Source organism: Pseudorca crassidens, chromosome 14 (genome assembly GCF_039906515.1).
Source record: "Pseudorca crassidens isolate mPseCra1 chromosome 14, mPseCra1.hap1, whole genome shotgun sequence".
NCBI lineage: Eukaryota > Metazoa > Chordata > Mammalia > Artiodactyla > Delphinidae > Pseudorca > Pseudorca crassidens.
In genome coordinates, this window is record NC_090309.1 from 52,417,928 (window position 1) to 52,442,050 (window position 24,123).

Genomic DNA, 24,123 nt, shown 5'->3' on the forward strand with positions numbered 1-24,123 from the left:
CATCATTTTTCTCGTTGCAAACACCCTTCTAGTTTATGGTGAAACTTAGACGTGATGTGAGGAAGAGAACCTGTCACAGGGTCTAGCCTATCCTGGGCCTCCCATTGCAGCGGCCGCTGTACATTATTATAACAGTTTCATTCATTCAACACATCTTTATTGAGGACTTACCATGTAGAAGCCAGAAATATAAAAATAAATCTGAACTGGACTTTGCTTTCTAGGACCTCACAGTCTATAGTGAAGGTAGAGAACATGCTCAAATCACTACTGTTAGGAGGAAAGTGGTTACTACCAAGAGAAAAATTACCGGGGTTGTTGGGAGGACAGAGATTACCCATAGCCTGAAGGAGTTGCTGGGAGAGAGTGGGAAAGGATTTGGGGGCTGAGAATGAAAGAGTGGAGGAGGAGCGTCTTTCACCCCTTCTGAAGCAGCCAGGGTTGGTATCGAGTATCATCAGTCCGTCCCTCTCACATATGTAATAAGAGAGATTCGGGAAAGGAACACAACTCGCTCAACTTCACACTCATAGTTACAGCAGAGCCAGGACGAGAATTCAGAACTCCCCACCTCTTCCCGCATCCAAAGCATTCACCACTTCCACACGCTACCTCCTGTAACTAGGACCATTTGGAGATGCAGAGGCCAGGCTGGGGAACGCAGCAGAGAGGAGGTGATGGGGTCCCTCAGGCCACTGTCCTGGGTCGAGGCAGAGAGGAGACTCGTAAGCGGGGGCGCCGTCGGGGATGGGGGGAGCAGGGGCGGGCCGGCGCGGGAGGAGCCGGAGGGCAGGCCAGTGGGCGGGGAGAGGGGCGCGGGCCGCGCTCCCGGGCTGTCCCGGGCACTGGCCCAGCCGCAGGAGCCCGCGCTCAGGCTCCCGGCCATGGGGCGGTGGTCCCCCGCGCTGCGGCCGCTGTTGCTGCTCCTGCTGCTGCCGCCGCCGCCGCCGCTGCCCCGGGCGCTGCGCGGGGAGCCCTGCCCCGAGCCTTGCAGCTGCCCGCCCGACGGCGCCCTGCGCTGCCCCGGCCCGCGGGCCGGCCTCAGCCGACTGTGAGTACGCGGCGCCCCCGCCCCGGCACCCTCGCTCGCTCCGGCCGCCTTGCCTCCCTGCTCTTTGGTCCCCTGGATGCTAGGAGAAAGACGCTGCACCACCTCTCAGGGTGATTAGCCCAAGTTTGGCGTCTTTGCCACGCCCCGCCACACCTGGGGTTGGGGTCCCGAGCACCCTCCAGCCCCAGATGGCCCCAGGCCCTCTCTTTCACCCTGGTTGGGGCCACGGCCAGGGGCGTGGAACTGCCCAGAGGCCACACGGGATGGCTTCGCTCCCTGCAGCTGCTGGAAGCGGACGGGGTGTCATGCTCCTCAGTCAGCAGCTATCTCTGCCCGGAGAAGTCTTGCGTGTTCTTTGAGCCTTGGGCCAGCCAGGATGGCGAAGGTTACTGTGTGCTCTGTTTACCCTATGTTCCTCTAGGAATGGGGCGCTGGGGCCCAGTGTCCAGGCGTGACCTGGTCACTCAATGGGGACTGCTGGCTGGCGCATCCCCCAACCAGTGCTCCCCTACACTTTAGTGAGCATACAAGTCATCGCTCCACCCCAGCCCCAGATGTACTTGCATTTCAGCCTGGTTGTCTGATCAGATGTACTTGCATTTCAATCTGGTTGCCGACTCGATGTGAGGCCTTGAGTTCCAGCTCTGGCACACCACCACCCCTTAGGGAGCTGTATACACTGGCAGGCAGGTGGAGGAAGCTGGCGGCTGTAGTGATGGGGTATAGAGGAGAGAGCGGTCTTCGATACTAGCGTATCTGAGTGTCACCAGACACTTTTTCGGGAAAAGGTACCACATATCATATGGTTCTATTTCTATGAAATGTCCAGATAGACAGAAAGGAGATGAGTAGCCATCAGGTTGGAGTGAAGGCCCAGTGACTGCTAATGCCTGTTGCTTTTTGTGGTGATGAAAATTATCTAAAATTAGATGGTGGTTATGGTTGCACAACTCCATGAACATACTAAAAACCATCGCAATGTACAATTAAAATGGGTGAATTTTAGAGTATATAAATTACATGTTGATAACGTTGTTAAAAGAGAAAAGGAAAGAAAAAAAAAGAAGACGACTATAAAAGTGTCCAAAAGGCACCAGGCTGGTAGAGGTGTTGGTTATGTTCTAACCGTTAGATGTGATGGAATTCCATGCTGGGGGAGGAAAGAGATCCCCCCGCCCCATGTCCTTGGGCTCCCAGCAGTCTGTCAGGAGCTTGCTTGATGGAGGGAATTCCTCCACCCTCCTGAAGGGCTGAGATTCTCCTCTGGGACAGTTAGTGGCCTTTGGGGAATATTTGTGGTTGAGAGATACAGTTTAAAGGTTGAGGGGCTTATATTAATTGGTTTGCATTAATTATCTTGTCAGCTCAATTCCCTGAGGGTGAGGACCACGCTAATAGAATTTGTTTCAATCAATCAATAAACCCATAGAAGCTGCCTTCCGAGTCCCAGCCCTTGTCCTTCCCTGACAAGCCTCCCATCTTGCTCTTAAGGATGATTGTGCCACTAACACTGGGCCTTTCTCACTCACCTGGTACTTATCATACAGGTTATAAGAACCTGAGATCCAAAGAGTTGGAAAAATCAACCCAAGGTCCCACAGCTATTGAGTCGCAAAGACAGGACTTCACCTGCTATCTTTTTATATTTGCTAGTTTTTGTAAGAAAATTACCCCTTCCTTAAAAAAGAGAAGAAAAAAAAATTCTCAGCTTCTCCAAATTGGCACTGAGTTAGAAAACCTCCTGGTTTCTACCAGGAGACAGGCATGGGTGAGGCAGGCATGGGTGAGGCAAGTCCCAGCCCCTTTCAGATTCAGCTTTTCACTGAGGTCTCTCAACAATTCCTGCTGCCACACCCACACTGGCCTCAGGAGAGTAGTACCTCTTCCCTGGAGTAGGCTGAAGTGAAAAGACTAAAACAGAAACAAATTCTCTCACTGCCCCCACGGCACACTTTAAAGAAGCCTCGAACACCTCAGAAAGATTTTACAGGGTTAACTAGGTTTGGGGACGGAAGTGGGAAACAGGTACAAAATAAGTACTGCTGGCGTGCTGAGGCTGGTTAGTCCCACTCCCCAAAAGAAGCCAGCTGTCCAGGCTCTGAACATTCCTGTGGGATTCTAGAGAATCCCTGACTCCCTCCCTTCACATGCATTATCTTGGCATGCACACCAGCAGCATCTCCTCCTAGACATTTAAACCCCTTAGGTCAGCACGCGCTCTGGCCCGCACAAAGTCAGGCTTCCCAAGGAGCAGATAATTGAGAGATGACCTCATCCTTCAAGGGAGAAGCCTATGGAGGTGGAGCCTATAAAAGCCAAAAGGGGATAAGTTTTTCAGCACGATAAGGTGACTTCAACGTCCGTATGACAAGAGGATGCATAGAACGAATAGGAGGGTAGTTTCTTTAAGGCCATGTTCTTCATACCAGCAGCATAAGTACCACCTGGAAAATGTTAGAAATGCATACTCTCAGGCCCCAGTTTCTGCATCAGAAACTCTGAAGGTGTAGTCCAGCAATCTGTATTTTAACAAGCTCCCCAGGTGATTCTGATGCATGTTAAAGTTTGAGAATCAAGGTATTCCTCCATGGAGGATATAATCTTCTGGAAAGCAGGGAGCATGTTTTAAACTTCTTTGTGCCAGACACTTCTCTTCTCCATCCCCTCCAACACCCCTGACACACACACACACCCAGTACCTATTTATTGCAAAAGGCAGCTGTGATCAGATTAAAACTTCAAAGTCTGAGATATGGAAAAATAAACAAGATTAAGAAAGAATTTTTTGTTTTGTTTGTTTTGTTTTGTCTTCAAAAAAAGGAGTAGAGGAAGGAATCCATGGAGAAGGACAGATTGAAGACACAAGGGATGATGGTATAAGATGCCCACGGGAGTGGGAGGAAGACATCAGTGTCAGATCAGAGGGGAAGGGTTCATCTTAAAAGAGAGGGATACTTCTGAGCTCTGGCAGAAGAAGACAGATGGATGAAGGTATAACTTAACATTGAGGCAAAGGAAAGAAAAAGTGAATGGGTTCTGTTTAAATCCTCTTTTCTTGACGATGAATGAATGAAGTGGTAAACAGTAATTACAAGATAGAAAATGCCATGAATAACAAGTTATTAGGAGTTCATAAAAAGAAGAGAGCTGAAATTATGAGATAAGGGATAAGAGGGATGTGGTCTTGCACTGTTATCCACAGGGTCTGATTCTGCAGAGAGAAGGGTAGATTTCTCAATTCTGGGGCTCAGAGGAGGTGAGTACCACAGAGCACCTTAAAATTCATCACTGGCCCCTCAGTAGATGTTGGTTCATGTTTTAATCATTTCAGGCCTTGGTAGTCCTGCCTTATAAGACTTCCATCTAAAGTCCACTATTTGGTTAAAAAAAAAAAAGGAAAATGGATAATAATTGCTTATGATTGATAAGCCCACTGCTTGCAAATTTTGAAAATGGCATTGTTCAATTGTTCAGATCTTTCCAGCCCAATAATATTTTATTAAAACCTTAGGTATTTAAAATCTAAAATATGATACAAAAAAGAAAAAAAAAGCCTCCCATGTATTCACTCATTTTAATTGGAGAAAAAAAAAAGTAAAAGAAAATAATTAATTTAAAAAATGTCCTTTTCCTTTTGTTATTAGTTCCAGACAAGTCGAAGGAGGGAGAGGGAAGAAAAAATCTCACCTTGCCCATGGTTATATAAAGATCTTTGTCTCTATGACAACAGAAAGGTTGATCTGCTTGGTATGGAAACAGCTTCTGAAAAATCTGTTAGTAAGAAAATGCTAATAATAATAATAGCAATTTATTTTTTGCATGCTGTGCCTACTAAACAGAGATTAAACTTTTAGACTTTATTATAAGACACAGTCCAGAGACTTTGGAAGGATAAAATGTGCTGTATCCGTCAGTCCAGTGTCACAGGAAGATGTTAATTTTCTGACATCTTTCCTGAATGTCTTTCTCCTTCTCCTACCTTGAGAATAAATCAGGATCCAGAATGGTGTTCTATGTTGTAGAAGGATGTACCAATGGAGGGCATGGTCCCTGCCCTTGAGAAGCCCACAATCTAGGTGGAAACACACCCACACCCAAGAGACGTGTAGGTAGGAAGAGAGAGGCAACGAGGCTGTAAGGAATGCAGGAAATAGATCGGTCACTGTGGACTGAAATCTCCAAGCGAAGGTGTCATGGACCAGGGTTATGAGGCTAAACCTTGAAGGAGAGAAGGGAAGGAGAGTCCAGGTGGAAGAAAAACACAGGTGAGAGTAGGCTAGACATTTCCCTACTGAGAAGCAAAGAATACGGTTGAATGGATCCTTCCCTTTTTATACCTCTCCCTCGTTCTTTGGAGAAATTTTTTGGTAAGGGAAGATATAAAGTCATCAGAAATATTTGATTAAATTACCCAGAGAGTTGTTCAAAAAGAAAAAAAAATTCCTAATATGTAGGAACTAATAAACTAATCTTAACTAATAAACTAATCTCAACTAATAAACTTTCAAAGTCATTCTTGGACAGTTGATTACAAAGGCATTAAGTAAAAATCATGATTTGGAGTCACTTCCAACAAGCTTTCCCCAATGTCCCCTCTCTCCCACACACACATACTTGCTTTGATACCTTGTACTTACATCTACTTTTGCATACACCCCACATAACGTAACTATTTATTCCATGTGTACCTCCTCTGCAACAGCAGGGTTTCTCAGCCTCAACACAATTGTCATTTGGGGCCAGATAATCATTTGCTGTTGGGGGCTGTTCCATATACTGTACGGTGTTTAGCAGCATCCCTGGCCTCCACCCACTATATGCCAGTAGCACTGCCCTCCCAAATGATGCCAACCGAAAATGTCTTTAGACATTTGCCAAACGCCCCTGGCATGTGTGTGTGTTGGGGCAAGGGGTGGGGGAGTCCCCACCTCACCCCACCATGGTTTTGAATCATTGTGCCAAAGTGAGAAGCACCTGAAGAGGTCTTAGTCAACTCAGGATTCCCAAAATTTCACAGGTAGTATGATTAAAGTGTCTATCGAACTACATGATGATCAAACTGAGTGGAGAGCTGAATAGGAACAATTAACCAATGCAAAAAGGAAGTATGTATGTTAGTTAGCAGGTACCACACCTAAATGTCACTTAAAAATCTCCATCCTAGAAAATGGGGAGGTGATGAGGTGCTATGAGTAGCAGAGGGAGTCAACATCCAGGTCCCAGATTTGCAGACCTCCCAGTCTCTCCTTTGAAAGGGCCATCCAGAGAAGCAAGACTAGAAGCTTACCTACATTAGTACAGCCCAACAATTCCATAGATTGTTCTACTGTTTGTTGTTAATTTGTTTTAACTTACTTATTAGAGAAAAATCAATGCTCAGCCCAGGGTCCATTAAAACAAAACAAAACAACCACCAAAGCAGCCTGAATTGAGATCTATTGGTTCCCGTCCAGGACACCAGGTAAGAGTCCACAGGATAGAGGGAAGCCTACCAAACTCTTACAAGTAGGACAGCTTGGCCCTACCTACAGCTTCCCTGAAGCTGAACCAGACAAAACAAAAACAAAAACAAAACCTTGGAATTCTGAAAGCTCATGTCCCACCTTCCTACCCTACTCCCACAAAAACAAACCAAAAATAACCAACAACAGCAAAAAAAAACAAAGACCCAAGGTAGAGGTTGATCTTGAACCTCAGTTCTGACTCAGCTCTCCCAGCTATTACCTTCAAGACAATTCTTCAACCTGGCTGTGCCTATAAACAGACTCCCTGGGGGAAGCTTTGCAAGGGCCAGATTTTATTAGTTTAAAAATCATCCTTTTGGGGAAAGTGAATGGTGACCCCTAGCAGGACACTAAAAAGCAAGCAACAGAGTTCCCAAAATCTCAATGGAAGTGTAGAGCCAAAAATCTTCACACACGGATCCCTTTGTCGTTGGACCCAGCTCCCCTCTGGAGAGCAATAATTCCTTGGATTTTTTTCTACATTATTCTTTTTTTTTTAATTTCAAAAGCAGTATGTCAGGGACTTCCGTGGTGGTGCAGTGGTTAAGAGTCCACCTGCCAGTGCAGGGGACACGGGTTCGAGCCCTGGTCCGCGAAGATCCCACATGCTGCGGAGCAGCGAAGCCCATGCACCACAACTACTGAGCCTGTGCTCTACAGGCCATGAGCCACAACTTCTGGGCCCATGCGCCACAACTGCTGAAGCCCACACGTCTACAGCCTGTGCTCCGCAATGAGAGGCCACCACAATGAGAAGCACGTGCACCACAATGATGAGTAGCCCCTGCTCGCCGCAACTAGAGAAAGTCCACGCACAGCAATGAAGACCCAATACAGCAAAAAACAAAGGCAGTACGTCAGATTAATTCAGGGCTCCGGTTCTGTGCCTTTACCCACCTCTATCTTCTTCCCAAGCTCCTCAATTTGGCTTCTTTTCATGTCTTGAAATGAGGCACAAAAGCTTTCTTTCCAAAATACAATCTCCCAGGTTGGCTGCACCAGACGGTGTCTTGGCCTTGTGTAATTTTGATCTTACACATGGGATTTTAAAGCCAGTTGAGTCATGGTGGTGGAGAGAGGCCCTGCTGCTCACTTCCAGACCCAAGAGGGCTGGCTCCACGGGAGCATATGTGTTCTGTGCTGGCAGCTCCCCTTGGTGTGTGAAAAATCACATTTAATGCAGATTTTAGCAAATTTTGCACCAGCTCTTTTTTTTAAGAAGGCAATTAAAATAATCCCACCCACCAGTCAGGTGGGCTTCCTAACTCCGTGGGCAGCTTCTAGCAGCTTCTCCACATGGTCCTCATTTACTCTCAGCTTCTGCCTCCCAGGGAGATGCCACCCCGTCCCAGCCAGCAAACCACTCACAGCTGCTCTCTGTGTGGCCCTGAACCACACAGCTTTTTAATGCCACCTGGGCCAAATTCAGAAAAGTCCAATTTACAAGTAAAACTCAACTCTCAGAATGAAGGCTTTATCCTTTGCTGCTGTTAAATTTGTCCTTGACGCTGATAAAATGAGGTGACTCCTAGGTTCATAATTCTACCTCACGAGCATCAGCGGACAGCATTTCTGAGGCCGCAGGGGTGGAGATGCCCTGGTACGACAGGCCAGGGTCCAACACAGTCCCCAGATTATCTGAATTGCTCAACAGGACAAAGACCTGCAGACGCGAGTTCTAGCACCAGGTCCCTCTTTCCCTAATGTGCACTGTGGGCTCAGGTCAGCGTTAAAACCTCTGTGCTGTCTGTAAAAGGGGCGTGATGATTCTTGCCCCTGAGTGGGGCTGACTGTGGTGAAGATAAACAAGACAGCAGGGCCCAAAATACTCGGAAATAAAGGTTTCCCATAACTACAAAGTATTATTGTAACAATCTGGTGATGCAGAGAAGTCCTGAAGAACCCGCAGCCCATATATGAGGTTGAACAGTAAATATCTATCATCCAAGGGGCCTGATGGAATAGTCTTGTTCCTGTAGGGTGTTAATTAGAGAAAATGACCCACTAGGTCTTCTCAACCTGGAAGGTGAATAAGTTAGAATCCCAAAATAGCAGAGCTCATTACTGCCTGGAGTCTGATATGCTAGTTTTTTCAGCCCAGGCTGAGCTGCCCCTCAAACATGCCACTTAACACCTGATTATACCCTGTTTTCTATCATTCAATTGGGTCAGTCCTATCTGTCCAGCTAGAGCGTACGAGCCTATTCTGGGTCCTTTCCCCACTCCGCATCCCTAAACTTCCGTCTGGACACATAGAAAACCTTCAGGTCAGACACGCTGACCGCTCAGGAGCTACATACTGAAATGTACAGGACAATGTGCAGGATCCGTAGACACCGCCCTGCCCTCCAAGAGCTTACAGTCTTCCAGCCATAGGAGAGAGAGGACTAGTTCTCAGATGACGGCAGCGAAATGCAGAAGGTGAGAAAAGCCAGATGATGGTTATAAACAAAGGCTGCTGAGAGTTTAGAGAAGGGAGCTATCCCTTCTAGCCAGAGTAACAAAGATACCTTGGTGGAGGTATTATTTGAGCTGTAGTTCTTTAAGCCACACTCTCTACAGGGGCAACTGGGCTAACATGCTTATCCCATAAGCTCCCTCCCGGCCTTTGACACCAGCTTAGAGAGGCCACCAGGGAAGCACTATTCAAAGCCTTCTGCTCTCTCACTGACCACCAGGCACGTGCCCCGTCTGTGTTACGGATCATCAATGGAAGAGTGGATGACTTCCCCCTGGAAAGCTTGGGTGGGTCTCTGGTTAAGGCTTTTCTCATTTGCAAGCACCAGAAATCATCTCTGACAAATTTAATCATAAGAGATTAATTTAACAGAAGAATAAAGAGGTAGAAGGATGTGAGCAAGATCCAGAGAGAATATGGCGTTTTAGCGGCAAGAGGTCAGGGCACTTTTCTGTAGATTCCACCTTTACAATGAATCAGCTCCAAAGATTCCTCCCATCTATTACAAGTTTAAACTCCTGAGAGAGAGAATCTGATGGCTCCACACCCTACTCCTGAGACAGAAGCACAGTCAATGAGATGCTTCCACCCTATTGCAACCAGCAGTGAGATGCTTCCAGAGAAGGGGCATTTTTGAACCAGGCACCCACACAAATCAGTGTCTACCAGAGTTGAGGAGTTAGTGAAAAGTGAAGGTGCACATGCCAGTAATTTCAGGCAATTCAGACCCATTCCATCAAGTTAATTAAAAGTATGTAGGGCTTCCCTGGTGGTGCAGTGGTTGAGAGTCCACCTGCCGATGCAGGGGACATGGATTCGTGCCCCGGTCCGGGAAGATCCCATGTGCCGCGGAGCAGCTGGGCCCGTGAGCCATGGCCGCTGAGCCTGCGCATCCGGAGCCTGTGCTCTGCAACGGGAGAGGCCACAACAGTGAGAGGCCCGCGTACCACAAAAAAAAAAAAAGAAAGCAAAAAGTATGTAGTATATCAGTTGCAACCAGCTTTTACAGGCTCACCAAAAAAAATGTGTCTGCAAACAGAAGCTTGTAATGAAAGAGTTTCCTGGAGCATATCTGCAATGTCACTGCCCTGACAACATAATATTCTCTGCTTCTAAAAAATATTTTTGAGAAATCATTACACAAAACGCAGACCTTCCCTGGGGAGAATTCAACATGTAGTTTTATTTACCAGAGTTATTCTTGTCATGTTATATTATTGCTAGAAGAATTCTAGTTTGGGGGTAAAGACTGGGTTACTTTGCTTTGTGTCTTTAGAAAACTTTAAATGGGTTTTGAGTAAGTGCTAAGATGTGTTTACCATTCTCCTCTGAGGCTTTATATTTTTAATTTAGTTGTTGCACAAATGACTTGGAAAATCCATCATCCAGGGAGTCTTATTGAAAAATCTTGGTTTACATTATATCAATAATTCGTAAACTCCCCAAGCTTCTTGGGTGCTCTGGAAAGGCTGTCTTGGAGAAGTCATGCAAATTGAACTTTCCAATGGGAGAGTTCCAACTGACTGAACTTTTTTTTTTTTTTTGCGGTACGCGGGCCTCTCACTGTTGTGGCCTCTCCCGTTGCGGAGCACAGGCTCCGGATGCGCAGGCTCAGCGGCCATGGCTCACGGGCCCAGCCGCTCCGCGGCATGTGGGATCTTCCCGGACCGGGGCACGAACCCGTGTCCACTGCATCGTCAGGCAGACTCTCAACCACTGCGCCATCAGGGAAGCCCTGACTGATTCTAACCAGATAGCAACTAGGAACTGTTCTGGGTCAGCAGTGTCTTCTCAGAGGGAAAAATACAGGGACCAGGATCTGGTGATTGACAAGAAGAGAAGGCAAAGGCTCCACTCCTGGATGGACTCTGGGGAGACCGAGCAGGCTACAGGGTGAGCAACCAAGGCCAAAACAAGTACCAATACGGGGCGGGGGCCGTGTGATTCAAGGTACTGCAGGCACACTCCTGCCCTCCAAGTAGTGTCGGGTCTAGTGTAGACAATGCAGAAAGACACAGGACTTCACCAGGGTCATGACCGATCACAAGATCCCAGAACTAGGGTGAGTCCTTACTTCCAGTCCTAAGGAGAGAGACTGCTGCTACATCAACTTTAACACATAACTGGAAGGTTTGGGGGACTTGTATGTGGGATTCATGAGTCGATGGAGTTTCCAGAACTGATGAAACTAAGGCAGCCTTTGTCATCCAGTCTAAGTATTTGCTTCAACATCTCTGGTAAAGGCTCTTGACCAAGGTAGAATTTGGCCATAATTCAGGTATCGCCTGTGTTATATCATCAATTAATTTAAAAATCAAAGCTTAAAACTATAAAAAGGACTATGAACTGTAATAAATATAAGTAACTGCATGATTCCACACCACATACTTCCACAGCCATCTCACTGACTATTCAAGAGGCAGAGAGAACGCTCCACTCTGCAAGTTCAACTTCACATTTGCCCAGTAACCTTGGTTCTCTACCACCCATCTGAGATGCATAGTTTGGGAGTGTCAATCTCTTATGTTTCTTTGCTCCATGCATAGCTTTCATTCCCTTTGTTGACACTGGACAACAGAGCTGCTGGACTGTCCTTGCTTTCGGCCCCTTTTTCCTCAGTTCACCTTGGCTTCTGCTCTGTATCAAATGATATTAACTAGACCTTTCCAGAAGAGTTCCTGAAGTTCACAGAATTCTTAGAATTCATGTAGACCTAACTTTCAAAAAAAAAAAAAGAAAGAAAGAAGGAAGGAGGAAGGGAAGAGAAGGAGGAGGGAACTCAGTACATCAAAACGAAAATTTTATCTTCTCCATTGGTCTCTCAGGTACAGAGGGTTAAGCTGACCTTACTTTTGCCTTCAAATAACATAATCAGCGGGTCATTCAAAGTCCCCTCATTTTAGTTATTCATTTTATTCCCTCCTCCCACTTTCTCTCAACTCACCATAGGCAACCATGCTGATGTATGTTTATATGTTTTCCAATGGCTCGTGTTTGGTGTGTCTGTATTTTAATTCTGCAAGTAGTGTCGTGTATACATATCATTAATGTCTTAGTCGTTTCTCTTAACACCATGATTCTAAGACCCACACATGCTGCTCTGTGCCCCTTTACACTCTCGCTCCTAACTGGCGACCCATTCGCAGGTGTACACTTTAGCCCCCCTCCCTCACAGCAGTGGACACTCAGGTTGCCTTCAATACCCCTTGATGCCACAAGGCTGTGAAGAAAATCCTTGTGCATGTTTCCTTGAGTATCAGTGTGCAGATTTCTCTGGGACATATACAGGAGTAGAACTGCAGGGTTATTGAGACAATTGTTCACATTGCGAAGAGCTTCTGGCTTCATGGAAAGAATCACAGAAGCATCCGTCAGAGGAGGGATCACCTTCAAAGGGAGTACATTCAAATGGTTATTAACAAATCATGGGCCACGTGAACATTTAAATACAGGAGACAGCGGCTTGAATGCTCAGTAACTGCGCCCACTGCGATGAATCAGAAAGGAATACACAATCCCTCTAAAATAAAAATATAAGTCAGTGGGGAAAACAGTTTGGGATTCACAAAAGCACGTTCTCCACATCACTTCATGAGAATACTTCTGTTGTGAAAAGCTTGGTGCACCTGTCTCACCCCACCTCTCTCCCCATTCCCTGACCCCCAGGCCTCTTTCTTGTCCCAGCCACACCCATAAAGCTACCTCCTGTTTGCTCAGTGCCTCTTTTATGGTAGGAACTCTATTTTCCCTCTCATCACTGCTGCCTTTCCTGCTCTGAAGCGTCAACATCAACTCTACAAAATTTCATCTTGCACCAGGGCTGTTCTGCAGTCACCGGGGACAGCCCTTGCATGATCTACAGCTTCTCTCCCTTCTGTCCAACCTTTGCTCCTTATCCCTCATCCCTACATCGATCAAAAACTCAGGCACCCTCCCTGAGCCACACTGTTCTCCGGGGAGCCACACTGTGTTCCTTTTTTGGAGGAGGAGGGTGCCTGCTGAGAGGCTCCAGCTTCTGGGCTCCACTTACATGAATAAACAGCTCTGAAAGGTTCAGTTGAAGCTTTTATGTAAACACTCTCCAAAATATGTTCTGCACTGCATTATCCCCAGCAATAAAGATTCTGGAATCAGAATTTGGCTGTCAGTTTTATTGATGTTGCATGGGGTACAGCAGAATACAGCTTTCTCTTCTGGAAATTTATTGACTTGGCAGTGCAGACAGCAATAAAACTGTGTTTTTAATCAGTAAGCCAAGCAGACATGATTGCTGAAGAAATATAGGAAGGAAACATGCCATCATAGGAAGATTTCTCCCCCTACAGTCCCTGTTCTTCTCGGATGCCCTGTTAAATAAGTTTGGGTACTGAAGGATGTACTTGGTGGGACTGTCTTCAGGAATAAAATCAGAGGAGCAAGTTTGGATTACTTGTTCTAGGTTGTAGCATCTCTAAGAGACAGTTGAGTGAAAGCATTTTTCTGCAATGAAATTTGTTTGCATTAGCCCTAGAGAGGAACTGCTGGTAAGCTGCTTTGCAGGAGGAATAGCAAGGGTGTGACATGCCTCTTCTCAAGAGAAACAAGGTTCCAATTCATGGCCCTTCACCTTGCTCACTGAGAGAGTGAGTGACCTGGTATACATCCAAAGGAAACGAAAGCACTATCTCTAAGAGACATCTCCATCCCATGTTCATTGCAGCATTACTCATAATAGCCAAGAATAAGGAAACAGCCTAAAGTCACTTGACAGATGAATGGATGGAGAAAATTTGGTATATATATATGTGTATATATATATATATATATATATATATATATATATATATATATATACACACACACACACACACACACACACGACAGAATATTTTTCAGACATAAAAAGAAGAAAATTTGCCATTTGCAACAACCTGGATGGAAGTGGAGGGCATTATGCTAAGTGAAATAAGCCAGAGAAAGACAAATACTATATGGTATCATTTCTCTGTGGAACCTCGAAAAAAAGCCAATTTCACGGAAATAGAGAATAGAATGGTGGTTGCCAGTGGCTGGGGTAAGGGAAAATGGGGAGATACAGGTCAAAGTGTACAAACCTTCACTTATAAGAAGAATAGGTTCTGAGGATCTAATGTACAGCATGGTGGCTATAGTCAAGAATATGGCATTGTATATTTGAAAGTTGCTGAGTAGATCTTAAGCATCCTTACCACACACAAAAAAAGTTAACTACTTGAGGTGACAGATGTGTCAATTATCTTGATATTGATAATCATCCCACAATGTAGGTATACATCTAATCATCATGTTGTACACTTTAAATATATACAATTATATTTGTCAATTATCCCTCAATAAAGTTGGGGAAAAAATTTAAAAAGAGAGAGAGTGGGTTAGGAATCATACACTTCAGGCCAGTATTGCACAGTAAAGAACATTTGGAGACTCTCTGCTTGGTCATGTTACCTTGTCCAGGTTACTTAATCTCTTGTGATCAAGTTTCTTCTGCTATCGAAGGGAAATACCCACCTCACACCATTGTTGAGTGGATAAAATAAGGTTACAGGTGGGTGTGCATAGTTCCCACAGCACGTTACAAGCACGTTACAAGTCCCTTCTGGGACTGTAGGACAGCTCACTGATTTGAATATGCTCCTCATGGTGGAGGTGCTCTCCCCCAGCAGCTAAGCCAGTCTCTGCTGCATAGACACACGAAAAACAAGGCAGCATCTCCCACTTCTATTCTCCATATTCCTGATATTCACGTCCCTCCTGAAATGTCCTGGTCCACTCCCCTCTTCTCTTCCAGTCCTTGAGCCAAATCCTTGAATCACTGTACATGCTTGATAAATACTGGTTGAACATTCATCTACGCCTTGCAGTTGCTTTCTCCTGAGTTATCTTAACCCCAGTTTCCTTTATCATCCTATTCTGGTTTTGCTCTTGCTGAGTAGTCACTCTTTGCTCAACTTTTATGTAACGCGTAACTTTTATCTCAGTTCAAGAACACTCAGATTGTTCTTCTGGATATAAGTAAGTGCCTGAAGGAATCTCTATAGATACTCCCCGCAAATGGCATGAGAGGCCCGCTTGATTGAACCACAGGAGCAAAGTGGTCTGGTTGGGATAATATTAAAATAGGCTGCCTGGGGAAGGTGGTAAAGATCAAAATAGGAACATGTTCTTAGTGAATCTTCCCTTCTCTTGCCTGCCTGGTTTTCAATTGTAATTTCACCATCTATTTCTCCACTCTACCCAAGATAGCTTCTTTTCCATCCTCCCAACAAGCCCATAAGTCCACTCTAAAACTGTGTGTTAACTATTTACTTGGTGCCAAGCCCTATCCTTTATACAGGTTATCTTGATTAACCATCATAACAACCCTGTGACATAGAAATTATTATTTCAATTTTATAGATGAAGAAATTGAAACAGAGGACGTAAATAATATGCTCAGGGTCCTATAGCCAGGTAGTAGGAGAGTGGGGATTTGAACCTGGTTGGGTCTGATCCCAAAGTTCACTATCTTCGAAACAAAATTACACACTCTTTGATAAAGACCAAGAATGAGTCATGGCGCCTCTCTTTATTGATATAAGTTAGAACTTTCAACCTGAATCTAGCTATTTGGAACTCTGTAGTCACACACACACATTTTATTCATGAATTTAAAAGGCACCCAATCTTAAATCTTAAGCTCTTGGCTCTCCTTTTTTCTTTTCTAGATCACTCACCTATCTCCCTATCAAAGTAATCCCATCTCAAGCTTTCAGAGGACTTAATGAGGTCATAAAAATGTAAGTAAGATACTGCATATCAAAAGACATTTATAATTGGAATAAATTTTTCCCTCAGAGAACACATAGTTGAAAGGGGATAATTTTTCTAGGAGAGGAATTGTGTTTAGGAAACCCTAGTATTTTTATCTTTAAAGTACAAATAATACCCAGGGACCTTTGAAGAAAAGGTATGATTTTCAAGAGTTATTAAAATCCAGATAACTAACGTTGCTTCAGTGAACTGAATGTCTTTTGATAAGTGATGATAAATTACTCAAGTAGAAAAGAAGATAGATTTCAGTCATAAAAACTCTCCCTCTGCTAGAGCAGCTATTCCCTCCTGTCACATTTTTAGATCACACCTACATAGAAGAAAATGTGTTGAAAGTTCATTGTGCATCAGAAGATTATCTTTGTATCTAAAATATAAGTGTATCACAAAAACACAGTATCTATAGCCATACTGATAAAAGGCATTTATCAAAATTGTAAAGCAGCCTGATAATGCAATGTGATCTCATATTTGTGTCACATGTTAACTTCAATCCTACATCCCTGTGTCAGCTTCTAGGACACAAGATCCCATACGTGGAAAGAGAACTTTCAAAGGAGTCCAGTATTCCAGCATCCTCCTTAATGTTAGTCTGAGTCAAAGGACCTCAGAGGCCATTTAGTTCCCAGAGAGCATCTTAACAATCCTCTGGGCTTTGGAAGCAGATTTGCATCTCTAAAGGAGACGCTGCATCATCAGTCCTAGTTCCTTGGGGAACCTCTGATTGCTCTTTAGGGTATAAGCAAGCAAGGAGGATATTAAAAATAATTCATTAAGAATTAGTGCATATTATAGGAAATACACTGCAGGTTACGTAAATGTCAGTTTGCTTGAGGCTAACCCTTACTCTTCTGCTCTCAAGTTTAAATGTTGAGTTTTGATAGCTTTTAATGTATTAAGACCTCCTAGTGAGGAAAGCAGCCACAGTTAAATAAGTGAACCGTTAGGGAGGAATAACGAATCAGCCTAGGAACTATCCATCACTGTGTTGTTCATAAAAGACCTTAACTGCCTTAGGCTCAGCCTTCCTGTGGGCTAAAGCTCTCATCAAGCCTGAAGCCTTCAGGGAATGTAAACATTAGATTTTGCGACTTCTTTCTCAGCTGGCAGCAAATGGTAGCTTCTGCTGGGATTTTAGGGTAACACTGACATTACCTACATGCTTGGTGGTGGTAAATATATGGCAAAGTTGGTTCCTTTACTTTTGTGTCTTTTTTTTTTTTAAATCAGTTCATTCACTTATCTATTCATTCATTTATACCCTATGTGCCAGGCTACATGAAGCCACCAGGGATTTAGAAGTGAATAGGACAATACACCTTGTCCTCAATTTGCTAATGAAGTGAAGGAAATGGTCAAATAAACAGACAGTTACAACACAAGAAGGACACTTCGTGTAGGAGTTGACCACTTTGCAATTGCATCAGAACAGGATTTGGGGAAAGGGGTAAAGCGTTAAGAAACAATGCATCCTAACCCAAATTAAAACCTCACTAGAGTGATGGCGTTGAGAACCCAGACATTCTGATCCTGGCCCTGAATCTTCCCATGAGCATTATTTGCCTCTCCTCTCAGAGCTTTAATTCCAAAAACTGTAAAACAAGGGAATCTGACTGGATTTTCCCAAAGGACGTGCCCACTTCTAACAATCTGTGACTCTGAGTCATAGATAAATAAGGAAAAGAACCTGTCGCATCAACAGGGAATACTGAAACTTGCATTTCAACTGCATCTGGGTTGCAGGTGCCCACTGGTGTTCCTAAAGGAGGGGGGCGGGGGGGGATGGGCGTGTTAGCACTTTATGATGTGAGGACAACTTAAGGCTTCCCTGTTCTTTTTTAAAAGGACACACTGGAGCCCCCAGTTGTTGGGTTGTACACACAGCTTATTATTATGCAGACACAGTCATTTCTTTCATGTTTCTTCTTCTTCTTTTTTTTTTTTTTCTCTCTCCCCTAGTGAAATCTCTCAGAGTGATTCCCTGGAAAAGATAGAAGCTAATGCCTTTGACAGCCTCCTCAATTTGTCTGAAATGTAAGCATCAGCTAACAGATAGTTTATTGCTGTACACTATTACCCTGGCTTGCTGGAGCCCACTCAGTATTTGTATTCAAGCATCCACTGCTAGGAATCTAAGAGGAAAAGACCACAGCAATTACTAGGTCTGGGCAGGCACTAATTTCTCTCACTGCAGTGGCCTGAAGGTTGCCATGGTGACAACTGCTTCTCCCTGGGAGCTGTATAAACTCTGAAACATCACAACACAAAGTTGGAAATGAAAATTGACATTGTGGAGTCCTGTCAAGGAGCTCTTACCTTATGGAAGGGAGTGTATGGAGTTCTTGGGGTGGGAAAATTTGGAAAGGAGCTTAGAGATCATGAATTAGTTCACTGGGGACTGTTTGAGCATATTCGTTGGTTTAGTAAATGGTTCTTGGAAACCTACCATGTAAAAGTGTTTGGCATGTGTATGCTGGATTTGTTGTTATTATTGTGATGTCTTTGAACGGAGTCTTAAAAATAATCCTTTCCAAATTATCATTTTCCTCCAATTTACAAAAAAGAGGGGATGGGAGGAGACTGGCTCTATTCAGTTTTCAGATGATACACCTGTAGCCCAAAGAGGTTAACTGACTTGTCACACAGCAAGTTAGTGCCAGAGCTGGGGCTAGAAATCAGGTCATGTGACTCCTAAACCAGACTTCTTACTGCTGTCTTATTTGGCCCAAACCTGACCTTCTACAAACCACATCTGCAGAAGAGTTTCAAAAGTTACGGAAGCGAGAAAGATGTTAGCAACAAACATATTTTGAGCACTTGTGCTTGGCCTTTATTTATTCTAGGTTGTGTCATGTAATTCTCACAGCTGCCCTGCAAAGTGGGGTAATTATCTCTTTTGTTCATGGGAAGGAATGGGGGCTCAGAACGGTCAGTAACTTGACCGATGTGGCACCTGAGACAATGGCAGGGCTGGAATTCAACCCCAGCCTATCTTCAAAGCTTGTGTATTCTCCACTATACCACAAGGCCTCCCTATGAATGGTCCAAATAGCAATTATCTAAAGAGAATAATTAATTAATAAGTATGTGGGTGCACATGTCCAACCAAAGGTCAAATGCTACTGGAATACAGAGGAGGGAAAATATAAATCTCCCCCAGGAAATGATGGTGTAACCAGAGAGGTAAGACTAACTCACCAACAGTTATGGGGGAATCCGAAATAATGGGTGTTTTAGTGCAAAAGGTATCGTCTGGACTTCGCTGTGAAGTAGAATTTCAAGAGGCGAGTGGGGAGCGGGGCAAGGTCATTTCCATTACAGGTGACAGTCCTATCCCAGACCTGGAAATCTGAAATTCTTCAGTTTTAACAGACTTCCCAAGCAATGTTGAAGCAGAGCAGCTTGAGATAAATAAAGCTGTTCGTGATGCAGAGCAACATTTATTAATAGATAAAGTATCAATTTATCAATACAGAAAGAAAAATAAAGTGCTCTAAGGGAAAGTTTATGGACTTTTCCCAAAGAAGGCCCTGAGACTAGAATGTTAGCTCCCCGCAAGCCCTCTTTGTCTTGTTCACAGCTGTATCTCCAGCACCTAGAGCAATGCCTGGCACATGTAGGTGCTCAATAAATGTTTGTTGACTGAATGAATGTATGGATGAGTGGTCAGACCCCAAAAGAGTCTTAAGAAATAAAAGTTCTTTCCATCCTACCCACATAATGTCTCATGTGGCCCATGACTGCTTGACTCAGTTGTTGTAAAAATAATTACAACAAAACGTCACTCACCTCTTAAGAATCAAAGGGACGGAAAGGACGGAAATAGGCACCGAGAGTGGGTAACTTTAGAAGGTAGAATGCACGCTAGACTCAGAGTCAGAAAAACCGAGTTCACCTCCAAGCGCTGCTACTTCTCAGCTCTGTGGCTAGAGACAAGTCATTCAACTTCCTGATTTCATCAACTGGAATAGTCATTGTTAACACTGGTGGAGGCTTACTGCGACCGCGACACACACATTTACCGCTCAGAAACCACACTACGAGGAAACCAAGCTTTAAGTGACGTATCCAAGGTCATACAATTAGTAAAACCAGCATGTAAAACCAAGCTGACTCCAGAGTCCGTCCACCTAACCAATACACTAGATTTTCTCTACAGAACAAGAGTAATTATCATTTCCTTAGGTGGTTGCTGCATGGGTTAAAAAAGCCAAATGCACGTACTACCTTTTACTGAATCCAAAGTAGACAGAACCCAGTAAATGTGGCTGCTTCCCAAAGTCACTGGGGAACTAGGGAGACGAGCAATAACGCCACTGTGGTATTATGGCTGTACTTTCGTATTTTGCAAAGCCCTGCCTTGTACATTATCTCTACCTATTATGTTACTCACTACCTGCCAACCTGTGAGGTAGGAAGAGTACTATTATTATTCTAATTTTACAGAAGGGAGCATTAGCTCCGGGAAGTTAGGAGGCTTGGCATCATCACACAACCAATTATCTATAGAATGGACAAAAAATCCCCCCAATCCAAGCCCCCGGCCTCTGCCCTGGGCTTTTACAAAGACTGAGTGCCCGTCTGGATAACTGGTCAGTGTGACTGCCAGCACACTACAAAGAAAACCAGTTTGCCTACAAGGACAAGTAGCCAATTTGTTCATTTCTCCTGAGAATGGAATCTCCCATCACCCCCAGTGTGCTGGCTCCGTGGTGGGGCACGACCTAGCTGGCCAGGAGCCCTGGATGTTGGTGCTTCCTCAGGGGGTGCAAGGGAGAATGGAACAGACTGCCAGCTATGATGCTTACACCTATCTCAGCAAGAGGTTGAAAGCAGAACTTCCTGGCAATAGCCAACCCGCTCTCACCATTCCGTTTCTATCCCCAGGGTCCCTGGAGCTCCCCTCAAGCACAGGAAAGTCACTTGATTTTGTTGATGCCACTTTCAGCCAGCATCCTCTGGTGACCATGACCTTGTGCATTGCGAACGAAACACATCAATTAAACTGCTGCCTGTTTCTCCATTTCTCTTTACAGACTGATCCAGAACACTAAAAATCTGGTGTACATCGAGCCCGGAGCATTTACAAATCTCCCCCGCTTAAAATACCTGTGAGGAATTTTCCTTTTTTAAGCGATTGGGGAGGGGGACGTGGGCATCTGATGAAAACCTAAACAATTAAAAGGTTGGAGAGAATTTTTAAACCACATATTTAGCATTATCTGCATGTCTGGCCTCAGCCCTCCGATTAAAATTTAATCAGCATTTCTTATCAGCTACCGCGCTGGGTGCTTTCAAATACACGTAAGTGGTTCCCAACATTTTCTCCGTCCCAAACATCCAAGAAGAATATCACCCCTTTGCAATGATCTTCAAAGTGATGGTGGGCATGGAACAGGGAGGTCAGGACACTTTCAAAAGGGTAAATCGGCATCTCTAAGGTGAGGTGTTGAGGTGGAGAGAGCATAGGTGAAAGTGGAAGAGGCAATTCTGATTTGATCCCCATCCCTGGTTGAAAATTACTGATCTCCTTTCTCTCATGTGTTCATTCATTCGTTCAGTGAAAACTTTTAAAGCATTACTTTGAGGTAGGCACTGTGCCATATAAGCGAAATCATTATTTTCTATTTCCCATTAAAACTTATTAAGTCCACTAGTTAGAACTATAAGTACCACTGTAGCCCAGCAGATTCATTGCCTTGCCAGCAAAACCAGAATTCCTGAAACTTGATACAAATCTATAAATTAATCACCATGGATCTTCTCATATATCAAGTAATCACTCATTCACACAGAAAAAAATGAACATTTAACCCTCTAACACAGATGTCCATTCTCTCTTCTTCCTGATGAATTAAATTTCATAAAATCTCTAGAGGATGCAAAGTCCACAACCCCTACCAGCTGGAAAAAAAAAAAAAAAGAGGAGGAGGGGCAGACACCTCTCTAGTGCTCCACAACATGCAAGCAGTCCTGCCCTGGGGGATGGGCACGAGTGTAGCTCCTTCGGCAGCTCTAACACTGGATGATGATTCCTAACCCAAGTGTTCTGCTTTTCCAGACCTCCAAGTGGTCTATGGGACACATAAGTATCTGCAGCATCAACTACTTTGGAAAAACATAAGAAAATCCAAGAACCAAACTTGACCACTGCAGCCCCTTGTTGTCGAAGAATCATTGTCTTTATTAAATAGCATTTCACCCCTAAAAAGCAATATTCCCCCAACCCCGGTACACACTGCAGTCCAAGCCCACACTGCCTTCACCAGCCACAGACAGGGCAAGGATTGTGTGATCTGGGGTAACAGGTAAGGAAGAGAACCAGAGTGAGCCCAAAGAGAAAGATGACTTCCTTTCATCGTCACCAGAGTGCCAGGCAGTTCATTTCAGTTGTCCAGTGTCCATGACTGGTGAATTTAAAACGCGATTGGGGGGAGATCCAGATGCCTGGACTCCATTCCCATTCTTGTGTAATAAAATATCCTTCAGTTTAACCTATCACTGAAGCCTCTCTCCTCTTTGAAGGCTAAATAAAAGGTGGGAGGAAAAGAAGAGGAGTCCTGAGTAGCTCCAATAACCCAAAGAATGTTTAATGATCTCAGTGAGATACAAGGAAGAACTCCCTGAATCGCAAGGTAGCTAAATAAAGGGAGATTGTTAATAATGAGGAAATGGATTTCTCACATGGAGATCAATCCTCCTGAAGTGTTTGAGTTAAAACCTGTTCTAAAGTAGTGAGATGCTTTCTGGAACCATCAAGAGCACGGAATAAACTAGCTAGCAAAAGGAAATGGAATAGTTAGCAAAAGGAAATGGAACGCAATACAATATGAAAATGCAATTGACGCAATAGTAAAAAGACAGGCTGGAAATATTTACAGATGTAAATGAAAAGACTTAAAAGTTTAGTCGCATCTCCTAGATCTCTAAGTAGGAGCCATTAGAGTAACTACCCCCACAGTGTCAGGGGCTTTTAAATTCTGATGACCTTCAGCAGCTAGAAGTGTTACTGATAAAGCCAGACTCCATGTTTTTAAATTTAATGTGAAAATAGTATTACAAAGTGCCTTTCTACCGCTTTTATCTTTATTCCTTAATAACGATCACTTTTACTCACTCTGCCCACATTCCCACCCTGCCCCAAACCACAGGAGCATCTGTAACACAGGCATCCGAAAGCTTCCAGATGTTACGAAGATCTTCTCCTCTGAATTTAATTTCATTCTGTAAGTACCAGGCTGATTGCTATGCATAACATTTCCTATTTGCATCTGAAATTTGGAAAGTAAATATTTCTCATTTCATTCCTCAAGGGAAATTTGTGATAACTTACACATCACCACGGTACCAGGAAATGCTTTTCAAGGGATGAATAACGAATCCATAACACTGTGAGTAAACTGGCAGATTCACGTTCTGCCATACAGTTCCTGCCATTCCCACTTCTAGCTTGAGGTGGGCTCTTTCTCATCTTTTACCATGTTCCTAACTCTCTGGTGACGTTCTTTTTGACCTAAAATGCCAAGGGTGAGAGGAGTTGTGTGGGATGGCAGCTAGGTCACATGTTCACATGACAATCAACAAACCCATTAAGTTCAAAATTAATCAAATGGGCCCTGAGGATTTACAGTGACCAAATTTCCAACTGATGAAATTATTCACTACATCAGTGGACTGCTTTGAAGCTAAGAAGAGACAGCCTGGAGGGGAGTCGCTGCCCTGGTTAAAAGAGAGCATAGAAATTTCAAGTTTCAACTGAGAAGAGTTTGAAAGGATATTCTCCAAGTAGGTAGAGTAGTTGATCAATGGACCCTGCCCTCTCTCTCTCTCTCTCTCTCTCTCTCTCTCTCTCTCTCATTTTTCACCCTCCCCTTAGAACCTGCTCACTTGGCTTCTGAAGGGACACCATCAATGCCCATTCCCCAAATCCTTTAATACCTGAAAATAATGTCTTTTTATCTGGCAGTCACTTCTCAGGTTATCAGGCTCACAGGCCTATCCCTTTCACGCTCTTTCCTAAGGCCTTGCTACTAAAAGTATGGTCCATGGACAAGCATCTAGAGCATCTTCTGAGAGCTGGTTAGAAATGCAGACTCTCAGGCCCATCCCAGACCTACTGACTCAGAATCTGCATTTTCGTAAGATTCCAAGTGATTCACATGCACGTTAAAGTTCAAGGGGCATCAAACTGAGATAACCCAACTCATTCTCTTCACTGTACACCTGCCTGGCTTCCTTCCCCTGGGATCCCTGCCGTCTTTACATGGGGCACCTTCCTTTGC

The 24,123-nt window shown here is 44.3% G+C and overlaps 1 protein-coding gene across 1 annotated transcript in view; it reads left to right on the forward strand.

Moving 5' to 3' along the window:
- Positions 1-884: 884 nt before the first annotated feature.
- Positions 885-24,123, forward strand: part of LHCGR (luteinizing hormone/choriogonadotropin receptor) — a 59,207-nt gene continuing 35,968 nt past the window's right edge. Inside the window, exons 1-6 of the mRNA XM_067703027.1 lie at positions 885-1,051; positions 15,736-15,807; positions 17,801-17,875; positions 20,878-20,952; positions 22,993-23,067; positions 23,155-23,232. Coding sequence (XP_067559128.1) covers positions 885-1,051; positions 15,736-15,807; positions 17,801-17,875; positions 20,878-20,952; positions 22,993-23,067; positions 23,155-23,232 — 542 coding nt within the window. The remainder of the gene's footprint in view (positions 1,052-15,735; positions 15,808-17,800; positions 17,876-20,877; positions 20,953-22,992; positions 23,068-23,154; positions 23,233-24,123) is intronic.